This window comes from Chiloscyllium punctatum, chromosome 2 (genome assembly GCF_047496795.1).
Source record: "Chiloscyllium punctatum isolate Juve2018m chromosome 2, sChiPun1.3, whole genome shotgun sequence".
NCBI lineage: Eukaryota > Metazoa > Chordata > Chondrichthyes > Orectolobiformes > Hemiscylliidae > Chiloscyllium > Chiloscyllium punctatum.
The window spans coordinates 49,691,368-49,710,812 of record NC_092740.1 but is presented as its reverse complement, the minus strand read 5'-3'; the positions used below and the strand labels follow the sequence as shown (position 1 = coordinate 49,710,812).

At 40.1% G+C, this 19,445-nt stretch overlaps 1 protein-coding gene across 6 annotated transcripts in view; it reads right to left on the bottom strand.

Annotated features, from left to right (window-relative positions):
- The window catches only part of ssbp2b (single stranded DNA binding protein 2b), a 384,828-nt gene that overhangs the window by 17,897 nt on the left and 347,486 nt on the right, over nucleotides 1–19,445 (bottom strand). For 5 of the 6 annotated variants that reach the window (XM_072582549.1, XM_072582558.1, XM_072582569.1 and 2 more), the window contains 2 exons: nucleotides 12,518–12,616; nucleotides 7,111–7,206 (listed from right to left, as the gene is read on the bottom strand). In XM_072582549.1, the coding sequence (XP_072438650.1) occupies nucleotides 7,111–7,206; nucleotides 12,518–12,616 (195 nt within the window). The remainder of the gene's footprint in view (nucleotides 1–7,110; nucleotides 7,207–12,517; nucleotides 12,617–19,445) is intronic. The other variant, XM_072582579.1, reaches the window with a different exon arrangement.

Below are 19,445 nucleotides of genomic sequence, written 5' to 3'. Positions count from 1 at the left end.
TCAGGGAATCCACCACCCTCTCCAATAGAGCTACAGACATATAATTTACTCAAACCACTCATTCTCAATACAAACCATCCATTTATAATCTTACAAGGTCACACCATGTTTTCAACGCATGAAGTGCGATGCAAACACAAGCTAAACTAAGGGAATCTATTATGCATAGTTTTGGGCTCCTTATCTAAGGAAAGATACACTGGTATTGAGGGAATCCAGAGAAGATTCACTCGGCTGATAAAAGGTATAGAGAGACCATTTTATGAAAAGAGGTTGATTAGATATGGCCTGTACTCATTGGAATACAGAAGAATGAAAAACAAGGTTATTTAAAATGTACAAGATTCTGAGGGAACTTGTCAAGTTAGATGTGGACAGGATGATTCCCTTGTGGGAGAGTCTGCGTCCAGAGGACATAATCTCAGAGTAAAGGGTTGTACATTTAAGAGAGAAATGAGTAGGAATTTCTTCTCTTAAACGATAGTGAATCATTGGAACTATTTTCCACAGATGGCTGATGAGACTGGATTATTAAGCATATTTAAGGCTGACACAGAGTTTTAATAGTAAACTGTAGTGATTGCAACCAGGTTGACCTCGTTAACTATGAGGTTCTTGACTGGGGCTGTTAACCTGGGCCAATCAGGAATGCCTTGGCTGACCAATACAACCAGGAGAGTGATTTAGTCCCTCCCCTCTCCTTCACCTTTTTCATGCAAGCATTGCTCACTCTGGGCTTTGTTTGTCCCAAAAAAACATAACCAGGAGAGTTACTGCTGTATGGCAGTTGTGTCGGGGCAAAAACAAAAAAAACCCAAAGAGTAGAATCTCCTCAGTTGAACACCAGCTCCGAGCTGGCTGGCCATAGCCGGTGTACTGTGCACTAGTAGATAAAAGGATCACTGGTGATGGGACCCGGCTGCTGTGCAGTTATTTCATAAGCAATCAGGTTAATGGGGATAAGACATGAAAGTGGAGATGAGGATTATCAGATCAGCTATGATCTCATTAAATGGGGGAGCAAACATTGAATGGTTGAATGCCCTACTTTCCCTTCTGCGTCTTATGGTCTTATGTTAAAGTTTCTCATGTATTTGCCGGAAAGCAAAGCAAAATCTACAAATAAGAAATGTGGTAGAGTTGCCACTTAAGGACCAAACAGTGAAATTTCAGAATATTGATGCATTCTTAGGTCTCCACTAGTTTGCCTGGGCCTTCTACCTTTCATAGATAATCTTATCACCTATCAATAGCAGTACAAGACCATTTTGCTTCTCGAAGTGGAGAAATTAAGTCTTGTTTTAAACTGGCAACTCATATCTCGTTAATTTTAAAACCTAGGTTCAGTGTTCACACAATAGCCTGGAGAAAATCAGCCAGTTTGTACTTGCATCTGTTTACCATTGCTTAAAATACTTCTATCGCCTCTCAATCTTCTCTTGTGGGTTGGAAAAAACTAAACTCTTAGAATCTCTCATAACAAAATTTCTTCCCTCCCCACCATCCAAACAAGTCTCAAAATCACTTTAGTTGCTCTTTTCATCACCTCCTCCATATATTAACACCCAACCAAAGATCGTATGCCTAAAATTGTGCACAATATTCCAAGTATGTTCTCACCAGCAATTTAAATAAGGCAGAATGACTTCTTCCTACATACTGTTAAATGCCCTTGAGATAAATCCGAGTATTTGATTAGTTTTCTGATAATAGCTTCATCATTAACTTACAGTAATGTTTAATTATTATACTTTAAAGTGAATATTTACCATTTCATTGTTCATTCTTTCATTATTTCCTATTTTCAAATATAGTATTTTAAATGAAAATGCTTGTGCTATTTCTTAAACAATTAGCATTAATGAGCAAAAATACTGATCCTTCTAAATCTTCCCTATATTTTTACACTAATCACAAAGCATCATATCACCAATATAATTTACTATTTTCTGTTCTGCAAGGAATTCATGAACCATATAAATATAAAAATATTTCAATGAAATCACTTCTTATTCTTAAAATGTCATCACTCAATCTCTTTTCAGGAAAACCATCTTGTCCCAAGATTTAATACAGCAAATATTTATTGCAGCTCACCTAAGGCAAGGTGACTAAAACTACACCTTGTTCTCTAGATGTGGTCTAACAAAGCCTTACAGAATTTCAGCAAGACCACTTCTATACATCGACTCTCTGATAATTTTTTAAAAAGTTATTTATTCATAGAACGTGGTATTTATTGCCAATCACTAATTGTCATAGAGTCATTGAGATGCAAAACATGGAAACAAACCCTTCAGTCGAACCCGTCCATTCTAACCAGATATTCTAAATTAATGTAGTCCCATTTGACAGCTTTTGGCACATATCCCTCTAAACCATTCCTATTCACATAACCATCCAGATGCCTTTTAAATGTTGTAATTGTACCAGCTGTCACCACTTCATGCATACATGCACCACTTACAGCATGAAAAAAACTGCCCCTTAGGTCCCTTTCAAATCTTTCTCCCCTCACGTTAAACCTATGCACTCAGGTTATGGACTCCCCCATCCCAGGCAAAATACCTCATTTACCCTATCCACGCCCCTTGTGACTTTATAAACCTCTACATGGTTACCCCTCAGCCTCCGACGCACCAAAAAAAAGTATCCCCAGCCTATTCAGCCCCTCCCTATAGCTCAAACCCTTCAACATTCTTGTAAATCTTTTCTGGACCCTTCCAAGTTTCACAACATCGTTCGTATAGCAGAGAGACCAGAATTGTATGCAGTATTCCAAAAGTGGCCTAATCAATGTCGTGTACAGCTGCAACAGGACCTCCTAATTCTTACACTGAAAGCACTGACCAATAAAGGCAAGCATACCAAACAGCTTTTTCGCTATCCTACCTGCAACTCCATTTTCAAGCCTGGAGAAGATGCCTATTTGAACCTTGGCGGTCCATATGAAAGGAGATTCTAGATTAGAGTGGTGCTGGAAATGTACAGCAGTTCAGGCAGCATCTGAGGAGCAATAAAATCGAGGTTTCGGGCAAAAGCCCTTCATCAGGAATACAGGCCTAGTCCATATGAAAAGTCAAAATAGCATTTTCTTTCTAATTTGTTGATATTTCTGTATCTCAGTGTTAACTTTCTGTCACTCACTTTAGAAAAAACAAAAGTCACTCTGATAAAGGTGGATAAATCCCCAGGACCTGATCAGGTGTACCTGAGAACTCTCTGGGAAGCTAGAGAAGTGATTGCTGCGCCTCTTGTTGAGAGATTTGTATCATCGATAGTCATAGGTGAGGTGTCGGAAGACTGGAGGTTGGCAAACGTGGTGCCACTGTTTAAGAAGGACGGTAAAGACAAGCCAGGGAACTATGGACCAGTGAGCCTGACCTCAGTGGTGAGCAAGTTGTTGGAGGGAATCCTGAAGGACAGGATGTACATGTATTTGGAAAGGCAAGGACTGATTAGGGATAGTCAACATGGCTTTGTGCGTGGGAAATCATGTCTCACAAACTTGATTGAGTTTTTTGAAGAAGGAACAAAGAATATCGATGAGGGCAGTGTGGTAGATGTGATCTATATGGACTTCAGTAAGGCGTTCGACAAGGTTCCCCATGGGAGACTGATTTTCAAGATTAGATCTCATGGAATACACGGAGAACTAGCCATTTGGATACAGAACTGGCTCAAAAGTAGAGGACAGAGGGTGGTGGGGGAGGGTTGTTTTCCAGACTGGAGGCCCGTGACCAGTGAAGTGCCACAAGAATCGGTCCTCTACTTTTTGTCATTTACATAAATGATTTGGATGCGAGCATTAGAGGTACAGTTAGTAAGTTTGCAGATGACACCAAAATTGGAGGTGTAGTGGACAATGAAGAGGGTTACCTCAGTTACAACAGGATCTTGACCAGATGGGCTGAGAAGTGGCAGATGGAATTTAATTCAGATTAATGCGAGGTGCTGCATTTTGGGAAAGTAAATCTTAGCAGGACTTATACACTTAATGGTAAGGTCCTAGGGAGTGTTGCTGAACAAAGGGACCTTGCAGTGCAGGTTCATAGCTCCTTGAAAGTGGAGTCGCAGGTAGATAGGACAGTGAAGAAGGTGTTTGGTATGCTTTCCTTTCTTGGTCAGAGTATTCAGTACAGGAGTTGGGAGGTCATGTTGCGGGTGTACAGGACATTGGTTAGGCCACTGTTGGAATATTGCATGCAATTCTGGTCCCCTTCCTATCGGAAAGATGTTGTGAAACTTGAAAGGGATCAGAAAAGATTTACAAGGATGTTGCCAGGGTTGGAGGATTTGAGCTACAGGGAGAAGCTGAACAGGCTGGGGCTGTTTTCCCTGAAGCGTCGGAGGCTGAGGGGTGACCTTATAGAGATTTACAAAATTATGAGGGGCATGGATAGGATAAATAGACAAAGTCTTCTCCCTAGGATCGGGGAGACCAAAAGTACAGGGCATAGGTTTAGGGTGAGAGGGGAAAGATATAAAAGAGACCTAAGGGGCAACTTTTTCACGCAGAGGGTGGTACGTGTATGGAATGAGCTGCCAGAGGATGTGGTGGAGGCTGGTACAATTGCAACATTTAAGAGGCATTTGGATCGGTATATGAATGGGAAGGGTTTGAAGGGATGTGGGCTGGGTGCTGGCAGGTGGGACTAGATTGGGTTGGGATGTCTGATTGGCATGGACAGGTTGGATCAAAGGGTCTGTTTCCATGCTGTACATCTCTATGACTCTAATTCAATACTTACTAGTCCCTCACCTTCTAAAAACAAAATCAAGATTTTCTATTTGTCATAGAAAAGTAGATAATCTCACGGTTCTGAACATCATACTCTGTCACATTCTTACCTAATCACTTAAATAGTCTATGCATTTTGTAGTCTCTTCTCATCATCTCAAGGGCTCTCAAGTATTTCCTTAATCCAGTCATTAAAGTAATTGATACCTTATTTTCATGTTCATATACTGTTTTATAACTGCTGAGGCAATAATATTTACTAACAGACAGTTCCACCATTGATGAAGATTTTCTTCTCTTTGAAAAAAGGCTAATCATATCCTGGGGTGAAGGGGTATTCTTGTGAGGAAAGGTTGGACAGGTTGAATTTTTTTAGATTAGATTAGATTACTTACAGTGTGGAAACAGGCCCTTCAGCCCAACAAGTCCACACTGCCCCACCGAAGCGCAACCCACCAATACCCCTACATTTACCCCTTACCTAACACTACGGGCAATTTAGCACAGCCAATTTACCTGACCTGCACATCTTTGCACTGTGGGAGGAAACCGGAGCACCCGGAGGAAACCCACGCAGACCGGGGAGAACGTGCAAACTCCACAGAGTCAGTCGCCTGAGGCGGGAATTGAACCCGGGTCTCTGGCGCTGTGAGGCAGCAGTGCTAGCCACTATGCCACCCATCAATCTTGGAATTTAGAAGAATGAATAAGATACTGAAGGAAATTGACAGGGTGGAAGCTGAGACAATGTTTCCCCTTATGGGAGAAACTAAAATTAGAGACATGATTTAAAATTAGGGATCTCCGTTTCAGTGGAAATGAGGATTCTCTTCTTTTAGAGAATTCCGAAAACCAGAGGAGGCAGAATCATTGGATATGTTTTAAGCTGAATTAGAGTCTCAATTAACAAATGAGACAAAGGGTACAAAAAAGTAGTTAAAGCTACACTCAGATGAGCTTACCAACTTGCAAAGCAGGATTGAAGGGCCAAATGGCCTACTGCTACATCAAGTTTGCACATTCACATCTGTTAAAATAAGCAGTCGTTTAAAATATTCTCTGAAAATGCCTTCATTCTCTTTAAGAACTTGTAAATCTGGAATGGTTGTTAGTAGGAAATTTGTATTTTGTTTACAGTGAAGAAGGAAAGAATGATTCCAGATGGTCAAATCAAGACAATATGTGATCTAAAGAGCATCTTAGAGGTAACGCTGATCCTACAACATGGTTATTCTTGTTCTGTTTTGTGGTGGAAAGAATAAATACATTTTGGTATGACCTGGCAGTACAAAACTTGAATGTCACGGAAATGAGAGACAGGTTGTCAAAGCTTTTCATGTTGCATGACCAGGACAAATGTGTGAATGCCAAACTTCAAACAGTTAAAACAATTTATATTATAACCTTTAAGCTGGGAATCACTTGTTTGAGAATGATAGAATGAGTTACCACATTAATTGTTCACCCCGGTAATTAAACTTAAACTAAGCCCACAGTGATAGAATAAAACAATCTTCACTGATTGTTAAACTCATTAATTTTGCAGTTCTAACCTCAAGGCATGGAGGTACATCAATAAACTATACACACTGCCATGGCAAGTGCTACCCTTTCAGAGCATATTCTGCTCTACGGTTGATGGTTGGTGATATTTACTCCTAGAAAGGGGAGTGGAGGACACAGTTCGTCTGTATCAATAGTGCTGAGGTTTTATTGGTCAAGAATTTCAATTTCCTCGGAGTAAGTATCACTAACCATCTATCCTAGTCCATCCACGTCAACGCTACAGTCAAGAAAGCATATCAATGCCTCTACTCCCTCAGAAGGCTAAGGAAATTTGGCATGCCCACATGACTTTTACCAATTTTTATATATGTACCACAGAAAGAATCCTATCTGGCTGCATCACAGCTTAGTATGGTATCTGCTCAGCCCAAGACTACAAGAAATTACAGAATTGTGAATGCAATCCAGTTCATTACGAAAACAAGCCTTCCTTCCACTGACTACATCTACACTTTCTGCTGCCTCAGGAAAATACCCAACATCATCAGAAGCCCCTCCCACCCTGGTTATACTCTCTTCCATCGTCTTCCATTAGGCAGCAGATAAAGTTTGAAAACATGTACCAGCAAATTTAAGAACACCTTCTTCATGATGTTATCAGATTTATGAACGGACCTCTCATTTGTTAGAGTTGATCTTTCTCTGCACCTTCTATGGCTGTAACGCTATATTCTGCATTCTGTTCTATTATCCTGGTGTACTTATGTAAGGTATGATTTGTCTGGTTAGCATGCAAAACAATACATGTAACGATAATAAATCAAATCAAAAGGAGATTTATATTTTAAGGTGTCAATTTTCACCTGTGATTTAATCCTTTCTTTGACTGAATGTCTAGCCATTTCTTGAGCCTCTAAACTGCAATCTTTGACTGAAATCCCGGCCATCTGTTGAGGCGTCTGAAACAGTGAAACAAATGACTACCTGTTCGATTAATTCAAAGGTTTTAAGTTATTGCATTCTAGAGGATTCATCTATATCGTTATTTAATAGATTTCCATCATAAATCCTTGAAATGTAGCACAGCAGCATTTGTTGATACAGTTGTCATGGGGATTGAAAAATTTGTTCTGATTGGCAGATTTATGAACACAGTTAAGAGGATTATAGTATTTTCAAGTGGAGGTTGAATGACTGCAAGTTTGATTGACAGCTTTAAAAATGCCTAAAGAGAACAAAGAGTTTGTTGGGGAATATTTTAAATGGCTATTTATTTTAACAGTTTAGTTACTTTAGCAGTTTTGCAAGTATCTCAAAGGATTTCCCATGTTATCATCAAGCTCATGAGTTATTTTGATTGTGAATAACGGGTAAGTGGGGATAGGAATAGGTAACGGAGGAGTGAGGTGTGCGGCTAAGGTGGATGTGAGGGGGAATGTGAGAATATCAGGAATCATATCATATATGGAAGACAGGGAGATGGCTGGGGCTGACAGCTAGGGCTTAGCTACCCAATAATCATGTACAGCAACGGAACTGGCCTTTTAGCTTGCCCATCTTGGTATCTGCCCACGTCCATTTTTGCATTAGACCTACTGCTGGAGGTGACACCCCTTGACTCCAGCCTGTGAAAACAGAGCACAGCTAGTAGAAGGCAGAATTGCAATGTCAGGAAAAGTCCAGACTTGCAATTTCTATCTGGAGGATGAAGTATTGTAACTACAGGCACAAACTTAAGATACATTTTTAAATTTGCTCAAACACAAAACTTCGAATCACAGAGTTGTTATGGCACAGAAGGAAGTTATTCAGCCCATCATGTTTGCATTGGCTCTTCAAATAAGAATCATTACTTTCTTTTCTCCATATCCTTGCACACTATTTCCATCCAAATAATTATCTAATGCCCTCTAAGGGTTCGATTGAACCTGCCTCCACAATTCCAGGCAATGCATTTCAGTCCCTAACTAGTCATGCTGTGGAAACATTTTTCCTCACATTACCCTGGTTTCTTTTGCACATCAATTTACATCTACACCCTTTTGACCTTGTTTCTTCCATAAACAGAAACTTTATCCTATCTACTCTATCCGGCAAAACTTTTATCAAATTTCCTCTCTGCCTTCTTTGATTTTTCCTCATAACTGAAGATTTTCATTCCTGGAACCATTATTATAAATTACTCCTGTACTGTCTCCAATGCAGTCATATTTTCTCCATATTGTGGCGCCCACAAGTGCACACAATACTCCACCAGAAATCTAACAATTCACTTAAATTCAAAACTACCTCCTTGCTCCTGTAATCAATGCCCCTATTAATAAACAATATGCTTCATTACCTGCCACCTTCAATGATCTGTTTCCACATACTCCAAGTTGTTGGAGAGAATCCTGAGGGACAGGATGTACATGTATTTGGAAAGGCAAGGACTGATTCGGTATAGTCAACATGGCTTTGTGTGTGAGAAATCATGTCTCACAAACTTGATTGAGTTTTTTGATGAAGTAACAAAGAAGATTGATGAGGGCAGAGCAGTAGATGTGATCTATATGGACTTCAGTAAGGCGTTCGACAAGGTTCCCCATGAGAGACTGATTTGCAAGGTTAGATCTCATGGAATACAGGGAAAACTAGCCATTTGGATACAGAACTGGCTCAAAGGTAGAAGACAGAGGGTGGTGGGGGAGGGTTGTTTTCCAGACTGGAGGCCTGTGACCAGTGGAGTGCCACAAGGATCTGTGCTGGGCCCTCTACTTTTGTCATTTACATAAATGATTGGGATGCGAACTGAAGAGGTACAGTTAGTAAGTTTGCAGATGACACCAAAATTGGAGGTGTAGTGGACAGCGAAGAGGGTTACCTCCGATTACAACAGGATCTTGACCAGATGGGCCAATGGGCTGAGAAGCAACAGATGGAGTTTAATTCAAAAAAATGAGAGGTGCTGCATTTTGGGAAAGTAAATCATAGCAGGACTTATACACTTAATGGTAAGGTCCTAGGGAGTGTTGCTGAACAAAGGGACCTTGCAGTGCAGGTTCATAGCTCCTTGAAAGTGAAGTCACAGGTAGATAGGATAGTGAAGGAGGCATTTGGTATGCTTTCCTTTCTTGGTCAGAGTATTGAGTACAGGAGTTGGGAGGTCATGTTGTGGCTGTACAGGACATTGGTTAGGCCACTGTTGGAATATTGTGTGCAATTCTGGTCCCCTTCCTATCGGAAAGATGTTGTGAAACTTGAAAGGGATCAGAAAAGATTTACAAGGATGTTGCCAGGTTTGGGGGATTTGAGCGACAGGGAGAAGCTGAACAGGCTGGGGCTGTTTTCCCTGAAGCGTCGGAGGCTGAGGGGTGACCTTATAGAGATTTACAAAATTATGAGGGGCATGGATAAGATAAATAGACAAAGTCTTTTCCCTAGGATCGGGGAGACTAGAAGTACAGGGCATAGGTTTAGGGTGAGAGGGGAAAGATATAAAAGAGACCTAAGGGGCAACTTTTTCACGCAGAGGGTGGTACGTGTATGGAATGAGCTGCCAGAGGATGTGGTGGAGGCTGGTACAATTGCAACATTTAAGAGGCATTTGGATCGGTATATGAAATGGGAAGGGTTTGAAGGGATGTGGGCTGGATGCTGGCAGGTGGGACTAGATTGGTTTGTGATATCTGGTCGGCATGGACAGGTTGGACCGAAGGGTCTGTTTCCATGCTGTACATCTCTTTGACTCTATAATTATAGAAATGATATAAACAAATTAAAGGGCAACACTTTACTTGCAGATAGCGGGAAGAGATGTGGCAGGAGAGAGGAGGGTAAATTTTAATAAAAATGTCGAGTACTCAACATGAATATCAGATAGGTTCAGGTCACTACACTTCAATCAGTAAGTTATGGGTCAGTCAGACATTAGGATTTGAGCACATAATTTCGCATAACATTTCAGTGTAATAGAAGCAGCATTGCAGTACAGTATGTGATGAAACATTGTGCTAATCCCTTACTTGCATGCATAATGTGGCATTAAAGACCACACAACACTATTTTGAAGAACAAAGAGGCTCTTGGTGAATAAACAGCATTACCACTTCAACCAAGAATAACAAAAACATATATACTGTGATTTCTCCATTGTTGCTAGGGTATTACCCTAGCGACAACTTAACAATACAGAGGACAAGGTTCAAAATCTTCTCAGGGCATTTTGACATAGGTAGTAGATGAGGCTGAATATCCAGTTTACAAGTTCAAGTTGAAGAAAGTCTGATTGATTCTTGATTTTATTTGTTGCTTGTAAACTTTACTGTGCACAAATTAATTACCACTTTTAGTCTTGCTACAATATTACTTAATTTCAAAGTAAAAATTGATTGAAAACTATTGAGAGTTTAACAGATGCACATATGCACACAGAGAGGTACACAGACAAATTTAGTTTCTTTCCAGAGAAAACATAACTACTAATGCACTTCAAATGGGGAAAAAAAATTGTGTCAGTCAGCAGTGGACTTTTTGAATGTAGGATTCAGCTAGAACATAAAGAAGCATGATTTTAACCAATTCCCTCTCAACTAAACCACAAAAAGGTCAAAGTATGGCCTATCAGACACACTAACCTAGCAAGTGTCCCTTCTCTCCCCCCTCATTCTGAGAAACTAACTTGGTTAGTTTCTGAAGATGGCAGTTATAGTAGCAAATTGAAGAATTCCTCGGGGATCAGGGTTTCATTTCTTTCACTTCCTTCAATGGGCCACATCAGATAAGATAACCAGATAAAGAGATTTTTCTCCATAAGGACTGCCCCAATTTATTTAGGTTTAACTGTGAAAAGTCTGTCATCCTTTATGTAATAGTCTAACTTGATCCACATGCACATCAGATTGTAGTGGTAAAATGTTCTATGACAATGGTGTGGCTTTAAGAAGTTATTTCATCCTGTTTTTTTTAAGGGAGGTTTTAAGACAGAGGTAACAAGCTATCTTGTTAGATAGCCAGTAAAGTAACTGGATTGAGAGCTTTGAGTTTTTAAAAAAAAAGTTGCAACAATAGAAGCAGCCTGAACAATGTGGTCAAATACCCACCCAGATAAACAGGATTTTTAGTTTTAGCATTCAGAAGCAATTGCTGTTGAAGAAGTGGAAGCTATTCTTTTGTCCTCTCTTGGTTATAGCCAAGAGCTGAGAGATAATCTGTGTTCTAGATTTAGCTTTTGCTAAGGGTGTGTTTATTGATATTACTATATTGGAACAGTTAATTATTAATAGTTACTGTAAGTATTGTTCTGTTAAGTTTTCCAATAAAACTAAATTATTCCAATTCCTTCTTTCTTTTGCTTACGTTACCTTCTTAAAATATTTTAAGGGGATTTGGTCTGGTCCATAACAGTTCAATGGAGCAATATCCTATTTTTTTCAACCAGAAGTAGAAATTGAGCTGAACTGAATTGAACTGAAGTTTGTCACTGGAATCGAAATGTTAACTCTGATTTCTCTTTAGAGAGGTAAAAACAATGACTGCAGATGCTGAAAACCAAATACTGGATTAGTGGTGCTGGAAGAGCACAGCAGTTCAGGTAGCATCCAATGAGTAGCGAAATCGACGTTTCGGGCAAAAGCCCTTCATCAGAAAGGGCTTTTGCCCGAAATGTCGATTTCGCTGCTCGTTGGATGCTGCCTGAACTGCTGTGCTCTTCCAGCACCACTAATCCAGTATTTCTCTTTAGAGATACAGCCTGATATGCTGGGTTTCTCCAGCAATTTCTGTTTTTGTTTGTTTCAGATCGCCAGCATCCATAGTTCTTTGTTTTATTTTTGTTCTATCCTATTAAATCAAAAACTGTTTATCTTACACTAGCTACCAAAGATACATTTTTTAAAACTAGTACAGAATTGGAATAGGACAGCAGTAAAAAAGTTAACATTCATGTTCAAGTGCTGCTATATTTAAGTTACAAGTCCTTCTAGGTCATTCTATCAAAACTGAAAACATTCAGAACTCATATCTCATCGTAAGAAAAAATAAAGTAGTTGAATAACCAAGATGATACAAATTCAAGAGAAAGTTACTTCTAACTGTTCATGACCATAAATGATACATGGAAAACTGATGGCTACTTTCCCCAACAAGGAACTCAGCAGATATTTGCAACGTTCAAGAAAATCCTCTACATGAATCATAACTCCACTCACTTTCCTTGTATTTTACATAAGTAATGAATCTTGTGTGCTGAGTGGCATTAGACAATTAAAAGAAAAATAAAAGAATACTTACGCTGTCACTCTGAAAGGGATTCAGGAAATTCCCACCCATCTCTCCATCATCACGTGGAGTGCCAGGCGGATTACTCATACTTATGTTACTGGGAGAATTCTATGGGCAAACATTAAAAAATTAACATTCATCAATTGGAATGCAAGCTTTAATCACATTACAATATAAATAAGCTTGTTAATAAACAAATATAACCTGTACTATATGTTTTAGCAATAAGCGCATATGCTAAATAATGATTATTATTAAATCATTTCAACTATGGTTCATTATACCTGAAATCAGAACATCCTTGCACCTATAAAACGTTTGTCACATGATATGCAACAGATAAAAAGTAACTCTTAGTTAGCTGAAGGTTCTCAATTGTTTCTGAAATGCAAATGAAATTATGGGCACATTTCTCACCAATTTGGTGTACATGCATTTGTGCATGGTAATAATGTGCTACATATCCTTTTCAATTATTTGCATAGTTGCTGCATTCTTAGTTACACTGCTTTAGTCCTGCATGCAAATTTACTAAGTTGGAAATTATTGTAATTAATCTAGGAATCACAATTTATACTATTATATTTGTGTGTCATACTCACTGTTAACTATCTAAATAGGAAGTTCATTATACATAGCAATATAGGCAGTAGAAGTAGTAGTAAGCCCTTCGAACCTCCTCTGCTATTTAAGCTATTATGATGGATCTTTTAGTCAACACCATTTTTCTACACTATCCAATATCACTTTAATATCTTCATCAGTAAGGGAATCAAAGGGCATGAAGATTAAGCAGGAAAGTGGAGTTGAGGATTATCAGATCAGCTATAATTTTATTGAATAGTGCAGCAGACCTGGTAGGCTGAATGGCTACTTCTGCTCCTACATCTTATGGTTTTATCTCAAAACCTGTGAATCTCTGTCCTGAACTGATTGAGCATCCACAGGCCCCGAGGCACAGAATTCCAAAGATTCACTACCTTCTGAGTCAAGAAATTCCTCATCATCTCAATGCTAAATGGCTTACCCCTTATTGTGTGACTGTGTTCCCTTGCTCTAAACCCCAAGCTATGGGAAACATCTTTCCTGCAACTACCCCTTTGAGCATTTATGTGTTTTGTTACCTTCCATAAGATCCTAGTGCTTATAAAGCTTGTACTTCCAAATAAACCTGTTGGACTTTAACCTGGTGTTGTGTGATTTTTAACTTCAAAAAGATCACCTTTCAATTTTCTAAACTCCAGAAGGTACAAACCCAGTCTCTACAATCTCGTCTCACTGGATCAACCCACTTTTGCAGGGATTAGTCTGATAAACTCCCTCTATGACAAGTATGAAGGCCTTCTGAAAATCCAAGTTCACCATCAGCCATGGGTCCCTGTTTTTCAATTTATTAGTGACAAATTAGGATAAATTAAGGGAAAATGTTCTCCCAGCCAAAGGTTTTAGAGTGACTAGCATTCAGTAAATTTGAGTCTGACTTAGGTACTGATATTTATATTTTTCTCACAAAAATGTAAATTCATCATCCAGAAAGTTAATTGAAATCTAAGAAGAAAACATGTTTTTGTTCGGAAAAAATAGCAGTACCACACTGAAAAGTAAACTTAATGATTCATGCAGATACCATGGCCTCTGTGGACAAAATCAAAAGTTAGATTCAAAGCAAAGCCAGAGCCAGCTGCACACCTCAGCTTTTTGTTGCAAGTTTAGCCTATCCTCCCAGACACAGGCCATCCAAAAATATACAGATGGTAGGATCTTTGCCTCCATAATGGTGGCGGAGATGAGCACACATGTAACTTTGAACCATCGTCCAGATTGCCAGCTCCAGTTGATGCCTGAAGCCATTTTCCTGAAGGCTAGATTGGAGGTGGAATAGCTACCTAAATTAAATAAAAGGCTAATTAAGATAATTGATAAGAGCAACTGGAAATTTTCCAGCTGATTTGTCTTTCTGCCATGATATTGGCACTATAACTGTCTAAATAGGATACATAGCAACATATTGTCTGGATGCAGTTTCCCACCAGCAGACAGGGTTGGTGGAGTATATTGTTTCAGGTAAATATTGAGGTACCTGCCAAAGGTTCCTGTAAACCCACCTGGCTATCGCCGTGGCTGCAGGCTGACCTCTGGAGGGGAATTTCCCCTCCACAAAAGCATACTGATACTTTGGCCAGAGCTAAAAGCTATCATGACCAAAAGCTGCCATGTACAAGTACTCTTCAGTAGAGATGGACTACTTAGCACGCTTGTCTGTATGGATCTATCTTGAGGTTGGGGTGGCGTGGGTATGGAGTATATGTTGATGAATGGCACAAAGAAGTCAATGCAACTCCTACACTATGTGCCAGTTGTTTACTCAGCAAACACACAGCACACTCATTTAACCAAATGGCCATGTCAGAAACTGGTGGGGGTTAGTCCCAAGTCCAGTCAAGGGAGTGCCACTATCAGTCAGTGGGCCTTGATACCATCTGTGATAGAACATACAGTTATAGAGTCATATAGCATGGAAACAGACCTTTTGGTCCAACTCATCCATGCCAAACAAGTTTCTCAAACTAAACTAGTCCCACTTGCCTGCATTTGGTCCACATTTCTCAAAGTATTTCCTATTCGTACACCTATCCAAATGTCTTTTAAATATTGTAACTGTCCCTTCATCCACCACTTCCTCTAGCAGTTTATTCCACACACGAATCATGTTCCATCTTAAAAAGTTGCCCTTCAGGTCCCTTTTAAATCTTTCTCCTCTCACTTTAAAAATATACACCCTAGTTTTGAACTCCCACACCCTAGGGAAAAGATCTTTGCTATTTACATTATCTATGTCCCTCATTATTTTATAAACTTCTGTAAGGTTACCCCTCAACTCCTATACTCCAGTGAAAGAAGTCCTAGCTTATCCAGTCTCTCCTTATAACATAAACCCTCCAGTCCCAGCAATATCCTAGTAAATCTCTTCTGAACCATTTCCAATTTAATAATATCTTTCCTATTGCAGCGTAACCAGAATTGCACACAGTACTCCTAAAGTAGCCCCACAGTTCTGTACAACCTCAACATGATGTCCCAACTTCTATACTCTATAGTCTGAGCAATTAAGGTAAGCGTGCTAAACGACTTCTTAACACCCCACACTTTCAAAGAACTATGTATCTAAACCCCTAGGTATCTGTTTGACAGCACTACTCAGGGCTCAGGCTTCGCCAGCTATTTATTTAGGATGCTTACAGTTAGCAGATCTATTCCAGTCCAATCCACAGAATGGGCAGTGGTCAGTCCTATAGGGCCAGCACATGCCATGAGGGGAAATTGTATCATCGGTCAGGGAACTGCAAGCACTGCGGTCAGGGGTTTGGTCAGTCATGTCTAGGAGCTGCCTGTCAAAGTTGGTCAAGGTCATGGTAAATACAGTCCTAGATATCTATCTAGCAATGTTTCAGGAGGGTTCAAGGAGAGCCTGTAGGGACAGCATTGACATAATTGCCATAGGAGTGGGGAATCAAGGCTGAGGAAAAAGAAGAGGTGTATACAAGAATGATGTAGGGCAATTTCAGGGTGTATGGGAGATGTGTGGAATAGCATTGGAGTGCATGGCAGGCTATTGAAAGGGGGAATTAGTGGTTGTGAACAAAAGGCCTCCACAGGGAAGAATAGAGGAGCAGGATGGACATCATCAAGTTTGAATGCGGGGGTTGAAAGGCCAGGTAGGACAGTTGTCAAAGTTCAATACAGTGGGTCTCCACATGGGAGAAATGGCCTGTAGTTATGAAGTAAAAGGGGATATGAAAACCTTGGGTACAGTATTTTGTGATCAAGTAAGGTCCAGTACCTACAGTGTACATTATGAACTATATTCCCTGCCTTCAGTTGTCTTTTTCTAGATTCAAAGTAGTACTGGAAAACGGCTGCAGAGTGTCCAGGAGTCAATCAGAGTCTGAGTCATAGAACCCAGAAACACACCCTTCGGTCTAACCAGTCCATGCCGAACATAATCCTAAACTAAACTAGTCCTACCTGCCTGCATTGGCTCATATTCCTTCAAACATTATTATTCATGTACTTATCCAAATGTCTTTTAAAGGGGTGGAGTCAGCTTTATGTTGATGAGTAAAAGCAGTGGGATCCATGCTTGCTTAAAACTAGGACATTGGAGGAGATCTTTGCAAACCTCAGCTATAATTAACTGACAATTATTTCATTGCTTATTTGTTGTGCATACAGAATGAAGGTGCTAAGTGGTCAAATACTGCTAAAAGGTGATATGCAACAGAATCACAGATGTGCTATGGTGCAGAAGGAGGTCATTTGGCCCATCATGCATGAACCCGCTCATTAAAAGTTCAGTATTTCAGAAACCATCTGAAATAAATCAAACTACACTGCAATGTTAAAATTAAAATACAGTGAGCTTTTACTTTTAACTTTTGTAACCTTATTGCACAGCTATTGGATATTGGTTTTAAACTGCTTTGGAAGTTGAAATTTCTAGTAGGATATAAACTGCCAAGAGAACCCCGTACATTCAACTTTTATTCCGAAAAACAGCAACTCAGATGTTGTCAACAAACCAAGTTAAAAATTGCACAAATAATACCTTTTAAAGGTCACTAACTACCTTTTCATTAAAAAAACACCTTCAGGTTCCACTGTTGTTTGTGATGTACATAAATGATCTGGAGGAAGGTATAGGTGGTCTGATTAGCAAGTTTGCAGATGACACTAAGATTGGTGGAGTAGCAGATAGTGAAGGGGACTGTCAGCGAATGCAGCAGAATATAGAAAGATTGGAGAGTTGGATGGAGAAATGGCAGATGGTGTTCAATCCAGGCAAATGCGAGGTGAAGCATTTTGGAAGATCCAATTCGAAAGCAAACTATATGGTAAATAGAGAAGCCCTGTGGAAAATTGATGTAGAGGGGGATCTAGGTGCTCAGATCCATAGTACCCTGAAGGTGGCAATGCAGATCGATAGAGTGGTCAAGAAGACATACGACATGCTTTCCTTCATCAAGCGGGGTATTGAGTACAAGAGTTGGCAGGTCATGTTACAGTTGTATAGGACATTGGTTCTGCCACAATGGAATACTGTGTACAGTCCTGGTCATCACATTACCAAAAGGATGTGGATGTTTTGGAGAGGGTGCAGAGGAAGTTCACCAGGATGTTGCCTGGCATGGAGGGCACTAGCTGTGAAGAGAGGTTGAGTAGATTAGGATTATTTTCATTAGCAAGGCAGAGGTTGAGGGGGGTCTGATAGAGGTCTACAAAATCATGAAAAGCATAGACAGGGTGGATAGCAAGAAGCTTTTTCTCCAGAGTGGGAACTCAATTACTAGGGGTCACTATTTCAAGGTGAAAGGGGAAAAGTTTAAGGGAGATATGCGTGGCAAGTTCTCAATGCAGAGGGTAGGTGCCTGGAATGCAATACCATTGGAGGTGGTAGAGGTGGGCATGATAGCATGATTTAAGACGTATCCAGAGAGATACATGAATGGGCAGGGAGCAGAGGAGTACAGATCCTTAGAGAATAGGTGACAGGTTTAGATAGAGGATCTAGATCAGCGCAGCCTTGGACTGTTGAAGGGCCTGTTCCTGTGCTGTAATTATTTTTGTTCCCCTGCAAGCCACTCAACATCCTGACTTGGAAATATATCAGTGTTTATTCAATGTCACTGAATCAAAATCCCTAATGGCATTGTGGGTCAACCCACAGAAGGTGGATGCATTGGATCAAAAAGGCAGCTAATTTATTCAGAACTTGGATATAAACTGAATTTCCCAGTCTAACGTGAGGAACTAGTTGTGTGTATGTTTTCCTAATATAACTAACCAGTAGCTTCACAGAAAACAGGTACTGATAATAATAAAGTTGAGAAGAAATTTCTTATAGTTCAAAATACATCTCATTGTATTTTTGTGTTTTTCTCTCTCTCCACAAATTCTGTCAGACCTGCTGAGTTTCTCCAGCATTCTCTGCGTTTATTTCTCATTGTATTGTTTCGTTGTTGTGGTTGTGTTCGCCGAGCTGGGAATTTGTGTTGCAGACGTTTCATCCCCTGTCTAGGTGACATCCTCAGTGCTTGGGAGCCTCCTGTGAAGCGCTTCTGTGCTGTTTCCTCCAGCATTTCTAGTGGCTTGTCTCTGCTGCTTCCGGTTGTCAGTTCGAGCTGTCCGCTGCAGTGGCCGGTATATTGGGTCCAGGTCGATGTGTTTGTTGATAGAGGCATGGCACTCATCCACAGATTCTAGGAATTCCCTGGCTGTTCTCTGTTTGGCTTGTCCTATAACAGTAGTGTTTAGTACTCCTACTTTTAACTCATTCCACTTGGCTTGGAAATAAGCTGGGACATCAGGAGCAGCTGAAGTACAGAAACAACTTATCCCTTCCCTGACAACATTGGAATTCAACTGCAATTTTAGTTCAAAGTTCAGGAACCAGCAATGGATTGTCTAACAGGCCAAACCTGCCCAGAGCTGAATAATAGGCACATAAAGCCTTTAATTCCCTTGGCTTCCTAGGAGGACTAGGAGGAGAAGGGTTGTGGTCCACAGAAACCCATGTGCCTGCCTTTAATCAGGTTTTATTCTTTCCACCCACCGCTACATGCGATCAGCCCCAGCTCTGACAGCTGTATGTTTGTCAAATATCCTTCGAGAAAGTTAACCTGCCACTGCTGGTCTAAGCTACCTGTATTTTTCATATTTTAAATGACAACAGTGGCATCAATACCACAAAGTACTTGGGATGCGTTCCACATGCCAAACATTGCCGTATCAATATGACTACCATTCGCACAGTAGAGCTGTTTTCATTTCCACAGAAAATTTTATATTTCAAAGGCAGCTGTTTTCAGTGTTCATTCAAAAAATGCTTAGAATAGATCTACAGGCCAAATAGCTGCTGAAGTTTGTCACTGCAATGCTG